Below are 17,210 nucleotides of genomic sequence, written 5' to 3' on the forward strand. Positions count from 1 at the left end.
CCCATCTTCGCAGGATGCTGACTAAGCAAACTTATAAAATTCTAGACGGCCCGAAATTTAATTTTTTGGATGGGAAGAGAATATTGCTCTGCGCTAGTTACGGGGGCGGTACCACCTTCAAAAGTGCCGACATTCTTCTGACGGTTTGTAAGATCAATAAGTGACACTACTGGCGTAGTACACAGGCAGAAAAATAATTGGGACTTGCCAAAAAGTGCCGGTAGTTTTGTCAACTATGCGAAGCCTAGTTGAAATACACTTCAATTTTTAATAAAAACTTTAATCTCAAAATACAGAAGATGACCAGTAAAGTTTGTTTTGGTTTGACAACATGGTGTGCCACGGCAAAGGTTGTTGCTGTATGCATGGTCTGAGGCTGTACTTGGGAATGTTCATAGCATTATGTGATCCCTGCTAAGTAAAGACTAACAGATTGGATCGTGAGAAAAATCATTGTATTTAAAAAAGTATTTTTCTTTTTCCAAAGGATTTATTTAACACAGGTTAACCAACAGGAACACTAGGGGACAGAAAACCGCAATGTTCCTGTACGTTAACGATGGGAGGTTTATACCAGAGATGTTTTTCCCGATACGTATATAGTAGGCAAATAGCGGTTTATTTTTAAAGACGATATATTGGAATAACCGGTGTTATTTTCCAATAGCCAGGACAGGTATACATATTTTTACATGTAAACGTGTTTTACGGCAACCGATAATATCAAATTTGTTTTAGGAGATATGGTAAACACGCTACACCGCCGAGCCAAGTATGCAAAAGTTTATTTGCCAACTGGCGCCAATATCGGATATAGATTAAAACACGGCTACCGCCACTGTACAAAAGAAATGAGCTGTAAAAATGGTTGTCGACGAACATAACTTTAATGATTCGTGCTCATAAATACTCGAATTCAATTATTTAAACCCTCAAAATGTAATATTGCGAAATAATATATTTTCATCAGCAAAATTTTACATTCTGAATTTTCGTGTCGAATAATGCATGCTAAATAATATATATTTTTGAATGCAAATGAGTAATCAATCGGAATTCAAATATGCATACAGGTATATTTTTTTTGAAACGACGGTTAAGGGACAAATATGAACGAATTTTCACCATGATCCAGCGATTATTGTCATCTCCAGCAGAGATGCCCATCCCCCATAAAAAACTATGACTCACCCTCCCCCACAATCAAACCATTCCAACCCCAAAAAATTCACATCTCCTCTAATTACACGCATTATTTTTTAATACTCAATGTTTTCAATATTTTAATGATTTATCAACTATGTTCAAATGAATGTAAAATTTATTTAACTGTATATTATTTAAGGCAAGTATTATCATCAATTTTTTCTATATGCAGTAGAAATCGAAAACACACAGTTTTTATTATTCATACTTACATTAATTTTATTAATTGTTTCTGTGAAGTGCTAATGCAAAATGTTGTAAAAGATGATTATTGTGCAACAACTTCACTCATAACAGATAAATTCAAAATTTCCTTAAATGTAAACATTTTTGGTCAATTTATTTCCCATAAATTTCCTCAAATATGTATGTTAATGCTACGATTTGCATAATGTATTCCTGCATGTCCGGCCATATAGACGGAGAAATTAATAAAAACTGTCTTTATCATCATTTCATCGTGACTTCCTCAAATATTAAAAACAAGAAAACAATAAATTACCCCAATATAATATTTAGATATTTATGAGTAAACGAATTAAAATGATAAACTGTAAGAACAAGTCTTGAGCTGAGGGTCAGGAGATATCTCCCGAGGTACCAAACCTTATGTACGAGAATATTGGTACATGAATGTGGATAGTGGATGGAGAGTAGAGATGGGCAGTGATAGGCAGGGATTTTGATTATCACCTGTTCATTTCAATATGGCATATGTATAGGGGATGGAATGGGTGGCATGGGAAGGACTGAAGGGAGGGAAGAAAGATGAGGATGGATTTGTAAGATATGGTTCTGGTGGCAAAGCTTTGGTTAACTAGCTTGGCTAGCAAAAGGGTTACAATCATAATTTGCTAGCATTGCAGAATCATAAGAGATAGGTATGAGATCAGAATTTCAACCGATTGGATCGTAAAATGTTATCATCATAAAAGAAAAATTGGAGGGGATCAAAAAAACCAAGGTTTCTGATATCTCACATAAAAATATCAATACATTGGTATATTTTGACCAACAATTTTGGCAAAAATCATAATAAAATTTGGAAAAAATCAGCAATTTGATAAAAATCACCAAAGATAGCAGGACAGTAAAAATTCCAACAGAAATAAAAAACTTATTTTTTCCAGTATATTTAAAATACTTTGGTTTCCGATTCACCAGCAAACATTTATTCTTTCAGATTTTAAAATATTTTTCGCAACTTGAGAAGCTCCAGTTGCTTCAGACAGGTAGACCTTACCTTATACATTTTGCAACTTTCTTACACTTCTGTTCCATTTTTTAATAAAGCTTTTTTTAGCATAAACTTCCCATCCCCAATCCTTTTCTGCCTGGTTTGTTCTCAGAATGGGGAAAACTGGAAATTGTATGAATCTCGCTGAACAAAAAGGAAGGAAAGTTCTACCCTAATTGGAATTAAAGAAATAATGCGCCAGGAGCATTATAAAGAGGAGCAAATCTCTGAAAAAGTAGTGGATCCTGTTAACTCCTTCTAGAGTGGCAACATGGACATTCATCAAAGGTCGATATCCACTTATGATAAAAATTAAATCTATCAGTAAAAAATTTCTGACTTAAAAAAGCTATAAATTTTAATATTTACATTAACAATACTCCTTGAACATAATATTAAAAATGTAGCAAGAACAAAAAGTTGAGTGAATACTCAAAGTATAGAATATGAGTATCTATATGCTAGTAAAATGTTACAGTTTGAAACTATAAAAAGCATTCAAGGATATCCAAATTTACCAAATCCTGAGAGCTTTGAATGGACTGATTATGTAGCCAACTAATATTATAAGTAAACACCCAATTTTTGAAATATGTTCCTCCATCAGTATACATCCTTTTGATGCTCATTCCTTCACCATTAATTTAGCTATCAATATTCAGGCATATAGCAGGAGGAAGGGGGACATTAGATACTCAGAGAGCTCCTTACTGGAGCCTTTCTTTACTTCCCCAAAAGTACGATAGAAATGAAAACTTTAGGAGTTGTAACATCAATCAAGTAATGTTAATGCTGTTACTTTAACAATTCACTTTGCAGGAAAAAAAGTGTTTGGATATATAGGCATATTTTATGAAATTTTAAAACTGCATCAATCTAGATATTGTGTAAGTATTTCAAGCTGTAAGATATTTTTAACTTTCATATGGGAAGAGCATTGATAAAATGTTAACCCCATATAAAGCTTTTTCTTTCTTCACAGGTATACATCTGTTTCAATCTTATCATGATTTTTTTCATCATTTGATATTCTATTAAATTAAAAGATAACCTCAATTACAGATCATTTAGTTTTATTTCACACTGACATGATATTGCTTTAGTCCCAGTACTCGCTGTTTCTTAAGAGATATCTTAGTAACTCCATTTGCCGCCTTCATCTATGACCTAATCATGAAACCAGAGAAACATTCACCCCATACCATAAATAATGTGAACAAAAAGAGCTATGAAGGACAGCGATGAAGATAGGTTTACATTTTAACTCCAATAGCAACAAGAATATTGTCTGAATGGCATGTGAGGTACTAATTAACTCTGCCTGCATCATTGATTAGCAATAATTAAACCATAAAACCATAAACACAGTAATCAACCCGAAGGTCAGTTTAGTAGGTGATGGTAGAGATCACCCAGTACTAAGCCCTATACGGGGTGTGAAATTCACACATCAGGGTAGGGGGGCCAGTTCCTTTCCCTGTGCCGGTTATGGTTTCCCAGAAAGACCTGGTACCCGAAAAATCACACAGCTTGGGTGGAGCTGCAGGTGCCCAGAGTGCCTTGCCCGGGAATCGAACCCGGGACCCTCCGGTCAGCAGTCCAACGCTCTACCCACTGGACTACCGCGACCCTTTAGCAATAACTATGGACTTTTAATTCTTAATACTGCCGTAAAAACACCAAATAACATAAATACTTTGTCATAAGCAATCATAGTTGTGCACATAGCACCACAGTCCATGAGGCTATAGCCAATTTTCAAACAAAAGGTGTTTTCGTTTGACAATTCACGGAGTTATAGGCTGCCTTGGTAGCTTAATTCATAAAAGCTCTCAGTTGTATGTCAAGGAGATCCAGGTTTGAACCCCAGTCCAGGTGAATGACTTTTACATTGAAATTCCAGAGATTCAGTATTCATCACATGACTCTATCAAAGTAATTGTACCAGTATCTCAAACAATTATTTGGATATCATTAATATCTTTTATTAATGACACAAAATTTTATATTTTTATAGGAAAGACTTTCCAATTTTCCTGTTTACAACAGATCATAATCTTCAGAAAATTGTAATGATAAACTTAAGTAACTGTCATATTTAAAAAAAAATAAGAAGTTTTAAATTAACAGTCCTATAAAGACAAAGGAACTTCACTTTTCTTCACATTTATTTGTTATGACAAAAGGCACAATGCTGCCTTATAGCATAGTAATTCGGTGCCAATAAAATAAAATAAAATTTTTTTTTGTGTTAATGGATATGCATCACTGATAGAATATCAGTCAAGACTATGTAGCAGGCATATTAAAATTGAATGCAGGTTTAACATTTCATGCATAGGTATTTGTTGAAGAAATTGAATATAGCATGCAGATTTCCAGGAATATACCTTGATCTTTCTTCATTCTAAAGGTATTTGAATGTCAGTAGCTCTTTTAGATTTAGGTAATAGTCATGACTACTGGACTACTTCAAGGCATCAGAATATTGTATTACAACTGGTGGCCACGCTGGTGGGATATTCTCCTAACTGCTGCGCTTTTGGAAAAGTCTGACAAACCATCTGAATTAAATATTCAACTATTGGACAGTTGTCACCTAACAGTCCCAACTAGTCATCTTTCCCAAGAGATTAGCCACACAATGCTTCTTTCGTCTAAGGCATTTCAGAATGCCACATTCACTATTTAAAAGACATTATCTTCTAAAAAAATTATTTTCTTTCACCTCATTCCATAAACCTAGGATAATAACTTCTAATCAGATCCTTCAACAATCTCCCGCCAAACAAAATCTCCTCCACGCATTGGGTTTTCAATCTAAGAATTTTATTTAGCAGCTCCCTTTTCTCTCCCAACTGCATTAACTTTGCAAAGCTGTCTTCTTTTTGACTTATTTCATCTCACATTCATATCTCAAAATTACACCTACACTCCCTATTTTTTTTTACTTGCTAGTCTCCATATATAAATATGCACCAATCATTCCTTTCAAACATCCATAGTAAATCCCTCTGTTAATTACATCTTTGGTCAATTCAATTCTTCTTCTAATACCTTAACTTCTTCGCACATTCTTGTCTGAAATATTGCCATAGCATGCAAATCTCAGATGCATTAAATTTTGAGAACTTAATTATTCCCCAATTCCATTCCTTCGAAAGACAACTGGAATACACTTAACAATGAAATTCACCATTATTACATCAAGTACTCGTTTTTCTTGGAATGTTATATCAACAAAATTTTGTATAACTTTAGGAAACGGTTTAGTGCAGCACTTGAATGACAGTTGAATGTTCTTAGGGAAATGTCTCAGGAGTTTAGAGACAACGGGGAATACAGGTTGACCAGGGCTCCACCATGACTACATGGGTGAGAATGAAAATTGGATTCAGCCACCCAGGTATCAGCCAGGGTTAAAACCCTAGGCTAACAGTAGCAAACGCTATAATATTCTAAGAGGGAAGAAAGGAGAAATGGAGACTGAAAAGGCTTTGTACTACCAGACACCAGGTGATATATAGTAGTCAAACAGTTATTTAGGCATTGAATGCACTACTTGCCTTTTCTAACCTCTGAGACAATTTTCTCTTCCCACTGTTACCTCATGGGATATCCAACTTGTTTTAAGCCACTAGGATCAATAACCAAAATATAAGATCACTGAATAGTACAGCATGGTCTTATCATTTTAGATTGATTAATCAGATAAATGTATTTAGAATATTATGAACTCTAATCTACAACAGTTAAGAATCTTAATATTTTTTCTCGCTAATATTATAAAAATATATGTTTCTTCAAAGAACTGCTGGAGATGCCACAACATTACCTTTTAATGGAGTCATCCACTAATATGAATTAAAATGCAACATTTTCAAAGTCTAGAAATCATTTGCTGGATTTGAATCCCAATCAAGACAAATGATTTTTCACACTTTGAAATAGGATAAATGCATTTATATGAATACATATGTGTGTATGCATATATATATATATATATATATATATATATATATATATATATATATATATATATATATATATATATATACACACACGCACAGATATATATATATATATATATATATATATATATATATATATATATATATATATATATATATATATATATATATATAAAATATCTTCGAAATGGAACGCTCTTCGGCGACGCACAAATATATAAAAACACAGATGTAGATTTTTAGAATATAGAGACACAAAGAAAGGACACTCACAATTTGTTATTTTACGTTTCGACAGCACGGCTGTCGTCTTCAGAAGTCGTTCTGAAGACGACAGCCGTGCTGTCGAAACGTAAAATAACAAATTGCGAGTGTCCTTTCTTTGTGTCTCTATATTCTAAAAATCTACATCTGTGTTTATATATATATATATTCCCAGATAGAAGCAAGATGGAATTCTTCTTGGATCTCGGGATGTTGCGCACAGCTGGACAAGCCAGCTTTGAAACTGGCTCTGCGGTCCAGCTGTCTTGTTTAGTGTGAGGCAACTGGTCAAATCTATCCAAAATCCAAGCTCTTTTATTGGCCTTGTCATTGATCTGCAAATACACTTAGGATTCATTGGTTTTGGTTTAAAATATCATCAAAGTTTTATATGTGAAGATACCTGCACAGCACACAAAACACACACAGTAAAAAAGGAAGAAAGAGATCAAGAGGACCAAGAGGTGTGAGTTGCCCCCTAAATCTCCAAAGTCCATCCCCATCCACATTGCTGAGAACCACAACTTTTGCCTTTAATTTCAGTAGAAAGAGTGTTGGGGAGGGAGGGATGTGAGAGGGTTTTAGATACCTTGGTCTAGTCAAGAGAGACAGAGAAGGCTAAAAGTCTCTTTAACGTCACTGTCTTTTGCAAAGCACAAAGGCTTTAAGTGAGAAAATATAGGAATCAGAAGCCATCAGAATTAAATTTTCTTACCAACACACAAGGTGTAATGCCTTCATCCACCTCATCCATATCCAGTTGGGTTGGTATCATTATAACAAAGACAATTCAATGCTAGGTTACAGTTACCAACTAAACTCAGTGCCAAGGTCTTGCAAATTATTCTCACTCCAACATACATTGGTCGCATGGATCATGAATATTGAATTGGGGAAATAGATGCTAGAACTAGCAGACTGAAGGACATTATCTTCCCACGGACAATACTTGATAGCAACTGCAGCATTGATAATAGCAAAAATCCCACTTGCCACCCACAGCATCTAGGGAATAATTAGATTTAGTCAAATGCATTCACTTTCACTAATCTCGTGTGTTTTTGCTGTCAAAACCCTTTCCGCACGGCACTGCCATTAGAAAATGTTGTGCTGGTTACAGGATTGCTTTTCTTGTTTTTGAGTTTCCCCTTCCATCCCTCTTCTCTCTCTGTGGGGGGACCCTCCTGCTTACTACAGCATTGGGTCACATTCCCTACTTTGAGGACCTTTTGGCTTTCGTCGGCCTTTGGGGGCTGGGACCATGATTCACATGTCCATGTGATGGTGGAATTTCTCCTCCTTACTTTTCAATTTTAATTTTTACGTTAATGGATAAATGTTTACTACATGCTAAGGTGCATGTGTATGTTAGTTGATAGTACATATATTTGCATGCGTTTAAGATAAAAAAGTTTTTGTATGAATATATACGCTACTGTGGGCGTAGGTTTGCACGAATATGTTGATTTTGCATGTGGTTTTACTCTCTTTATGGGTGGTCAGCCCCCTATGGTGGCTTGCGAGGTATTATGTAGATGTGTTCATTGTCTTGAGCCTCTGCCATACACCCTACCATCCTTTTAATTTCCATCAGATGCTCTTCACTGCTCCACCTTCCAACAGAAGTCACTTCATACTTCCTTCCAATGAACATTTTGCCACTCTCTAAAAAATACACTTAATAATAATTTGTGCGTCAAAAACTGATAATTTAACATTCATGCCAAACTATTACCATCGCTGTGGGCTTTCACATGAAAAACATACATCGCCTACAAAAATCTATCATCAGACACCATTCTAGGTTTTGCATACTGATAGGGTTAACGTTTTTTACATTTTAAATGTCAAATAAACAATGGACTTCCGTGAGTCTGTATACATAAAATCATCATCCCGTACTTATTATTACTTGAGAATTCTATCAGTCAAGGATGGTTTTGTATGGGTACAGACTTAACAATGGTACAATGATGCATTTTCTTACTTCTCCTTGAAAAAACAACCTTACAACCGACACTACAATAGGTCCCTCTCACAATCCACATACTTATATTTGTACTTTTTTTACACTTCTGTCATTTGTACTAGTGTATTGTACTTGAGAAGAAGAAATGGGGAAAAATGTGAATATTAAAAAAACCATAAATGCAGTAATCTACCCAAAGGTCGGTTTGGTAGGTGAGGGTAGAGTTCACCAAGTACAAAGCCCAACGGCGTGTGAAATTCACACATCAGCGTATGGGGGCCAGTGCATCACTCTGTGCTGGTTATGGTTTCCCACGAAGATCTGGTACACAAAAAAACACATAGCTGCATGAGCTGTAGGTCCCCGGGACCCTCCAGTCAGTAGTCCAGCGCTCTACCCCCTGGACTACCACAACCCACATGTAAATATTAATTAAGAAAATTGAAAACCTACCATTAAAATTCAGTTCAGTCAGTGTAAAGTTCTGTATTTGCATGCTCCATAAACAAAAATACAACAGCCCCACTGAACTCTACCATTTCCTGTCTCCTCTCACACTTTTAACCCTGCTCTCTTGGACTTTCCTTCTTTGTATTTTTAAATGTTCAACATTTATTAATAGTATTCAGTGTTCTCTTTCTCCTGGCTTTATGACTGCATATCTTGATATGATTATTTATATTGGACATAACTTTTTGCTAAAAAAGTACTCACTTTCCACTTTGCATGACCTGGGCTTGTATCATAACATTATTATGCGCACAGTATCAGAAATACGATGTAATATTTTCAAAAGGGGGAGCATGGATAGCAGGTTGTATGGGATATGCTCAGATGGGGAAGGATTCTGTTGTCTGCCCACGGTGTTGAAGGCTAAATAATGGACAAGGAAGATCAGTTGATGACTGAGTTGAAGGGTGTTAGCAGATGGGGAATGGATGTCAGTGCCATAGGGGTCAAATATACTGTTATTTCTTGGAAATATATCCGATTAACTGGGGAAACATCTACCCATGAAATGCATAGCTTATTACAATAAAGTCAAACTGAGGATACTGGTTGACTGCAATTAAGACAAAAATGCATAAAAACAGGGTGTACAAACTGCAATGCAGAGACTGTCCAGCAATTTGTAGAGGCCAATTGGGGAGGAAGTTTAAATACAAGACTAGGGAGTTGAAATTTGTTCTTGGAAAGAAAATTCTGAATCACTCTTTACTTTACATCTCTTTATAAAGAGTGATACTATAATATTTGACCCTACTATAATCCCTTTCCTGGATACTGAACCTAGACTTGATTTTCTATAACAACGTAAACTGTTTGAAATGTTGAGGAAAATCCTCTCTTTTAATCAATGCATAGAACCCTTGCCCACATTGATGTTGTCCATCACACCTTGAACCCTGGGTCACTTCCATCCCCCCCCCCTCAGTGCTTACCTACTCAGCCATCACTTTATCTTCCTCCTTCTCCTTTAACCTGCAACACAGTCACAGACAATATAACTCTCTCCCACAATCTTGCGTCCAAGCCATCCTCTTTTTAAATTATAAGAAACTTTCAGTTTCCGTTAACTTGTTGCTCATTATGAAATGATGTTGAGAAACCTGGATCAACATAATTAAAGTGCATTGGAAAAATAAGTACTTGCAGCTTTTCTGATTGCACCTCTTGGGATTCTCAATGGAACATTAGATCTTCCCCTCATACAATATTTCATCATCTGTGATTTTTTTTCCCGAAGCTTGAGAGATATCAGTACATACTTGCGGCAAATTAACATAATTGGGCATACACAGATTTATCATGCCCGTTACTCTCAATTGCGATCTTCATAGAGACAAATTCTTTTTCTTTAAGCAGGGCCAAGGCAACTAAATAGATTTTAGAATACCAATAGATTTTATTTTTATCATAAGTGGATGTTGACCTTTGATAAATGGCCATGTCGCCACTCTAGAAGGAGTTAACAGGATCCACTACTTTTTCAGAGATTCACTCATCTTTATAATGCTCCTGGAACATATTTCTTTAATTCCAATTAGGGTAGAACTTTCCTTCCTTTTTGTTCAGCGAGATTCATACAATTTCCAGTTTTCCCCATTCTGAGAACAAACCAGGCACAAGAGGATTGGGGATGGGAAGTATATAAATGTTTACTGGTGAATCGGAAACTGAAATCTTTTAACTATACTGGTAAAAACAATTATTTTATTTCTGTTGGAATTTTTATTTTCCTGCCATCTTTGATGGTATTTACCAAATTTTCGATTTTTTCCAAATTTTATTAAGATTTTTGTCAAAATTGTTGGTCAAAGTATACCAATGTATTGATATTTTTATGTGAGATATCAGAAACCTTGGTTTTTTTATCCCCTCCAATTTTTCTTTTAAGATGATAACATTTTACGATCCCATCGGTTGAAATTCTGATCTCATACCTATCTCTTATGATTCTGCAATGCTAGCAAATTATGATTGTAACCCTTTTGCTAGCCAAGCTAGTTAACCAAAGCTTTGCCATCAGAACCATATCTTACAAATCCATCCCAATCTAACTTTCTTCCCTCCCTCCAGTCCTTCCCATGCAACCCATTCCATTCCATGAGCATTAACAAGGCTTTTAACTGGTAATATAGGTAATAAATAATAATATTGAAATATATACTTATGAATTATCAACCATTTTACCATTAATTACAATAATATTCATATTATCATTATTCGTTCTTTCCGAACAATTGGACTGCACTCATTTAATTTGGAATCGAGCTATATGTGAGTCTGGAAGTTAGCACTATGTAATTATGAAATCAAACAAAAAGGTGGATTGGGCATGCTGGAATCCAGCTGGTTAAATAAGCCTGAAAGCAGGTGATAAAAATCTAACTGGATTTCGGTTAATCTAGCCAGATTCCAGCTTTCACATAGGATACATCCAGCTGAATTCCGGCTTTTACAATGGAAATGACCAGCCTACATTCAAACTGATTTAGATTTTAACTAGTTAACTATAATATACCATAATCACACCACAATGTTCGCAGACTTTCACCGCGTATGTACACAGTTGTAGGCTCTCATGTAAACATCGATACACTGTATTCGTTGATCACTTTCTCTACGCACAAATTCAACGCTTCGGGATAATTTATAATGGGAAATTAGTAAATTTAATCTAGCTAATGGCTGTCTAATACGAACATCTTAAGAAATTCCATTATTTATAACCATAACACCCGCCCATTTACCATTGCAACGCTCGTGGATTGACGTGGCTATAATAAGAAAAGGATAGGCGGCGCTGTAATCGTATTGAAGACATGTCTGTTACGGTACTGAAAGTGTGAAGTGCAATATTTAACAGGTTATACGGGAAAAAGCGAGCCGTAGTGTGTTGATTAGACTAATTAAGTGATTTATTTCAATTAGTGCGAAGTATAATTGTTTCCTGCCATGAATAGTACAATGACTTTCTTACATGGATATGTTATATTTCTAATACTTACGTGGTGCAGTATAACTACAGCATATTTTATAACTGTAGATGCACACGCAGAAGAATGTTTTTTTGATAAAGTTGAAAGTGGAACGAAAATGGGTAATTATTCTTGCGCTTGTTCAAATATTAGTAATCACCGTGCACCTGGTATCATCATTAAACATTTCTTTCTACAGGCCTGATGTTTGAAATTGCCGAGGGTGGTTTCCTAGACATTGATGTAAAAATTGTTGGACCTGATAATAAAATAATTTACGAAGGCGTTAGAGAAACCAGTGGAAAGTATACTTTCGCTGCTCACGCCCCTGGAGTTTATACGTACTGCTTTAGCAATAAAATGTCAACAATGACTCCCAAAGTTGTTATGTTCAATATGGATGTTGGAGAGGCTCCCTCTAAGGATACAGCGGAAGAAACTGATGGTAATAATTTACTTATACCGAAATTAAAGATTGTGTAACGGCATCTCATGGTTTTACACAATATTCTTCTCCCATTCAACAATTTCAATGTGCCTCTATTTCAGTTCATCATAATAAACTGGACGAAATGATACGAGAGTTGGCTACTACCTTGACTGGAGTCAAGCACGAGCAAGAGTACATGCAGGTCCGAGACCGTATTCATCGCAGCATTAACGAAAGCACTAACTCCCGTGTTGTTATGTGGTCATTTTTCGAGGCGGTAGTACTTGTGGCAATGACAGTTGGACAAATTTATTATCTGAAGAGGTTCTTCGAGGTACGGAGAGTAGTGTGAAAGGACAAAAACTAACAATAAGTTGTGGACAATTTTTCTTCGTGACCGTTGTGGTTGTGCAGGATGTGGCTGTGGTCTCCACTTTCCAAATATTTCTTACAAGCTGTGAGTTGATTAAAATAAAAATTGTTTTGTCATAAGCAGTGTATTCTTTTAAATAAATACAAAAACGAATTACTAATCGTCTGACACTTCCCATGGTTTAACGGGCCGTAACTGATCCCATGGTTTATAACCTTCAAATCTATCCGGCTCACTTAACATAATCCCATTCTTCTCCATTACTTCAAAGAAGGAGGCCAGCTACAAGGAAGAATATAATAATCAATAAAAACTAATGACCTTATGGGACTGACATGAAGAAAGTACTATGATTAAGCAGGTCAGAATCTTACCTTTTCAGTTTTGGGTAACTCTTTAGTATACTCTGTTTTCATTTCAATCACCCCGCTTTCTAAACAACGTTGGCTTAGCACTCGAGCAACGTTAACATAAGCAGACGCATCATTCGTCCTGTCAAGAGAAATGCAATGAACAACACTACTGTACATACAACAGAGGTTTCTGTTAATTCAGGTGTTAGGGCCATGACAAAATGTTGAATTATTGCTCAGGGTACAAATTTGCGGCGTACTTCGTGACATAAAACAGTGAAACAAACAGCTGTAATCTTGGGTATGACTTAGCAAAGAATACTAATACAAACCTATAGAGGTGTTTTCGAATGCACCACTCGTTTGAAGAGGCAGAGACTACAGTCGAACCAGTGTAGTGCACCACCCGTGCTGTTATGTGACGACCACTTGGAGTTAAAACTAATCTGTGGTGGTAAAAACATTATAATCATGGGATTTTAAAACTTATTATCATTACATATGGCATTTAGCTATCATATACTCTTACTTGTGCCAGAAGTCTCGACCAGGCTTGTCTACGTGATAACCTTTAGGCTTGTATGCCACCCGAATCCTTTCCAAGTTGCGCGGGTTGCGATTGACTAAGCTTGGTAATACTACGTCATTAGCGCTGATAGGGGAATCAATTGATACCTGTGAATACCTTAACATATTCGAGCATCCCCTTAAATCCCTACATTTAATTCTTCCAAGGGAAACCAACAACGAATTCATACTGGAACAAATTATACAGGGAACCGAATGCCTGAGCTAAGAACAAAAAACAAGCATATAATTTCAAATTGAAATTCAACTTCTACTAGCTACGTTTAACATATTTGAGAGAAACTCTGTGTTTAATGTTCCATCATGCCATTAACACAAATTCTTACAATACACTAAAGGTTTCTAGACGCACGTTCAACGTCTTGGAGAAAATATGAAACAAATGACAACAGCAGCTCCGACGATTTAGTTGGAGGGGGGGAAGGAGGGAAGATTCATAATCTCAATTGCACGAGAAGAGGGGGATTGATGAATGGTATTTTAATTTCTTCCTTTTAAATTTTCTTTCCTGTTCGTAAATAATTGATCAAATAACGTTTTACAAGTTATTGCAAAACAGTAGAAATTCAACCAACACAACTAGAGATGTTTTTATCATTGCTCTTGATGAAAAATTAAGATGAACATGGGCAGTGTCCTACTGATCTATCATATTTTCATTTAATCGCAAATATAACAAAAACTGATATATCTTCATTCTATAGATGTATGCCATTTTTACTACTTATTAAAGCAGAAATGCTAAAAATTTAGATTTTAAACTCTTTTTTTTAGTAGACTTTTAAATGTTTTGCCAAGGACTAGATCACGCATTAGTTGTGACTTGCACAGCCTTGATGTTTTACTTTTTAATGAAATGCAAGGATGGTTGATGCTGTAAACATTAAACCCATGTATACATTCGAACAACCAACAATCGCCATGGGAATGAAAAATTATGATAAAAAATGATATCTCAATAGGTCCTATTCAAGAGGTTAGTCAAAATGTATTTATTGCAGAAAAATTGAAGGGTACTTGGGAATATGTCGGAAAAACAATCTATTATAACTATACTATATTTTGGGAAAAGAGAATCCTCCAAATATCTCTTTAAAAAACTCAACATTGCCACCACTAGCAATACATATATATTTGAGTTATTAATCATAGCCATGAAAAATAATTCAAATCTTAACTTTAACGTCCTTGGGTATGATAATTGCAAAATACATACACACGTAAATAAAATTCATGTTCAGTCAAGAAGACAAGAGTGGACAAAAAGAAGTAATTTTTTTACAAGGGTGTTAAACTTCATAATAATTTATGGAATGCATTAAGAATATAGAATATATCAAAGTATTTAACAGGAAAAAATTCTTTTCTTTTTAAACTCTTTTATGAATTAAACAAATATTTCGAAAATGTATATGCTTAGCTGAAGTGGGCGAGTCTGAAGCCATCAATATATGCAACAGCAGACATGAATAATTAGAAATTATAAATGATTTTGACATTTGTGATATTAATGCAGTGTTATGGGAAAGAGACGATGGTGTTGTCTCTTCTGGTCTAGTAAAATGAATCATTATTATGAATTCTCCACCAATGACTAATTTAATGATTTCCTGGAAATATTGCAACTATTATGAAATTCAGAAAGTTTTTAAGTAATCATTTCAATATGTACAATGGCTGGTGCCATTCTAATTGTAGGAGCTACAGTAGAAAATAATTTGCCCATCCATTTGTTTGCCCAAGGAAGTCTTTACTTACACTTACACGATAGGAAGTACATGATAACAAGTTAATTCTTATTTCTAATTCTTTCATGGAAGGAAATTTATGATTTTCATCTTTCCAATTTCTTTATTTGTTCACCGCCAATCCTCATTGGTTTATCTATTAATCTGAGGAATGGTCAAAAGCAAATAAGCTAACCTACCAATCTATTACTTTCCTTGTAGTTCTTTGAGGTGACATATTCCATCACCTGCTTCTCATAATTCATTCTTGGTCATCCATTGTTACTTTTCCCTTTCCTTATCATTGTGCAAGATATTATTCCCCAATGATTTAACTTTCCTCTTTGTTTCCCATTAACATAGGTATTTCACCCCTTCAGGATGTCCCACATCGAAAATAATCTTTCAGTTGAGCATCAAATCATAATTTATGAATACAATATAATGCATAAGCAATTGATTTAGGGAAAAAAAACATTGAATTGGGGCAAAAAATAAATACATGACAACAATAATTTTTTGACTTTAAACTCCTTTGAGGTTACTCCATAATTATTTCCATCCTTATCATATATGAACATGATATTGATTTCCAGATTCATTATCAGAATAAGATATAAGCACAATAAATTATATAAATTAAAAAACATAAGGTCACTCTTTATAGGACATCCACCCTACTATTACCATTTCAATGTTTCTTCTGAACAGCACAAATGCATTAGTTTTCCTCTTTAATTGCCACCTTGAGCTTTCAATTATGTCATCCCTTCTAACAGCTTCTTTTTTCAAAAAATTCTAGCTCCCACCAAGAAAGGCATGTATTTGTCTTTTCTCACAGTTTTGGGGAAAGAATGTAAAAATAATATTTTGTATTATTAAAAAATATCTCATATTAATACAGGCATAATGTTATACATATTATAATAATCAAAAGAAACTTATTTCACCATAATAATAAACAAAAAAGTTTCCTTGAAAACCTATGTAATAATTTTACCCTTGTGAAAAAAAATATTGAATGATCTATGTCCTTCGTGACACTGCATTTAAAGATATGAAGTTAAATGCATAAATTAGGTAGTAAGTACACTGAGTTTATCTTCAGGAGCTATTCCTTGTTTATTCTATGACCTACTAAATATCACATTATAAGTGTGTCATCTCTGCAATTTAGCAATAGATTTTACTGTCAATTCCTTTTGTAAAATATGTAGTTACTAGAGCCCCGTGAAAACTTGTCTTAGGGAATTATTAAATAACATTTTTAAGTACAAGCAGAAAGAAAAAGAGGACTAGATATTTAGAGTGATGTCCACATTTGGACAAACTTTAAATATTGGAATTGAGAGAGAGAATAGGTATGGAAAACACAATTTTGTACCACTTGTGCAAAAGGCTGCAAGGAAATATAGACTGGTTAGGGTGAGTAACATAAAATTTATTCTTGCAGAAGAGTCAACGGTGCTGTCAATTCTTTTTATCATTAATAAGTACTTTTGAATGTTTTTCCAGTAAATATTGGCACAGAAATTAGGTAAGAGTAACACTCAATCAAAAACATTTTGACAGTTGTGCAAATTGTTTTTTGTGCATAAAATTAAGTCTGT

At 34.8% G+C, this 17,210-nt stretch overlaps 2 protein-coding genes across 2 annotated transcripts; one reads left to right on the forward strand and one right to left on the reverse strand.

The window, feature by feature from the left end:
- Positions 1 to 11,947: 11,947 nt before the first annotated feature.
- Positions 11,948 to 13,051, forward strand: CHOp24 (transmembrane p24 trafficking protein CHOp24). Its single transcript, XM_071592412.1, has 3 exons — positions 11,948 to 12,251; positions 12,329 to 12,574; positions 12,679 to 13,051. Exons 1-3 carry the CDS (start codon positions 12,107 to 12,109, stop codon positions 12,909 to 12,911), a joined length of 624 nt encoding a protein of 207 aa, XP_071448513.1. The 5' UTR covers positions 11,948 to 12,106; the 3' UTR covers positions 12,912 to 13,051.
- On the reverse strand, positions 13,025 to 14,245 carry mRpL18 (mitochondrial ribosomal protein L18). Its single transcript, XM_071592414.1, has 4 exons — positions 13,815 to 14,245; positions 13,618 to 13,731; positions 13,307 to 13,424; positions 13,025 to 13,214 (listed from the first exon to the last, which is right to left on the reverse strand). Exons 1-4 carry the CDS (start codon positions 14,039 to 14,041, stop codon positions 13,089 to 13,091), a joined length of 585 nt encoding a protein of 194 aa, XP_071448515.1. The 5' UTR covers positions 14,042 to 14,245; the 3' UTR covers positions 13,025 to 13,088.
- Positions 14,246 to 17,210: the final 2,965 nt, after the last annotated feature.

The sequence above is a fragment of the Hetaerina americana genome, unplaced genomic scaffold, assembly GCF_022747635.1.
Source record: "Hetaerina americana unplaced genomic scaffold, ioHetAmer1.1.p SCAF_5, whole genome shotgun sequence".
Taxonomy (NCBI): domain Eukaryota; kingdom Metazoa; phylum Arthropoda; class Insecta; order Odonata; family Calopterygidae; genus Hetaerina; species Hetaerina americana.

Excerpts from the sequence above, each read along its gene's own strand:
- CHOp24 (XM_071592412.1), top strand. The coding sequence starts at position 12,107 with ATGAATAGTACAATGACTTTCTTACATGGATATGTTATATTTCTAATA. Across the intron at positions 12,252-12,328 it reads TGAAAGTGGAACGAAAATGG|GCCTGATGTTTGAAATTGCC; the intron begins GTAATTATTCTT and ends TTCTTTCTACAG. Across the intron at positions 12,575-12,678 it reads TACAGCGGAAGAAACTGATG|TTCATCATAATAAACTGGAC; the intron begins GTAATAATTTAC and ends CCTCTATTTCAG.
- mRpL18 (XM_071592414.1), bottom strand. The coding sequence starts at position 14,041 with ATGAATTCGTTGTTGGTTTCCCTTGGAAGAATTAAATGTAGGGATTTA. Across the intron at positions 13,425-13,617 it reads ATTCGAAAACACCTCTATAG|GACGAATGATGCGTCTGCTT; the intron begins GTTTGTATTAGT and ends TTCTCTTGACAG. Across the intron at positions 13,215-13,306 it reads AGTTACCCAAAACTGAAAAG|CTGGCCTCCTTCTTTGAAGT; the intron begins GTAAGATTCTGA and ends TCTTCCTTGTAG.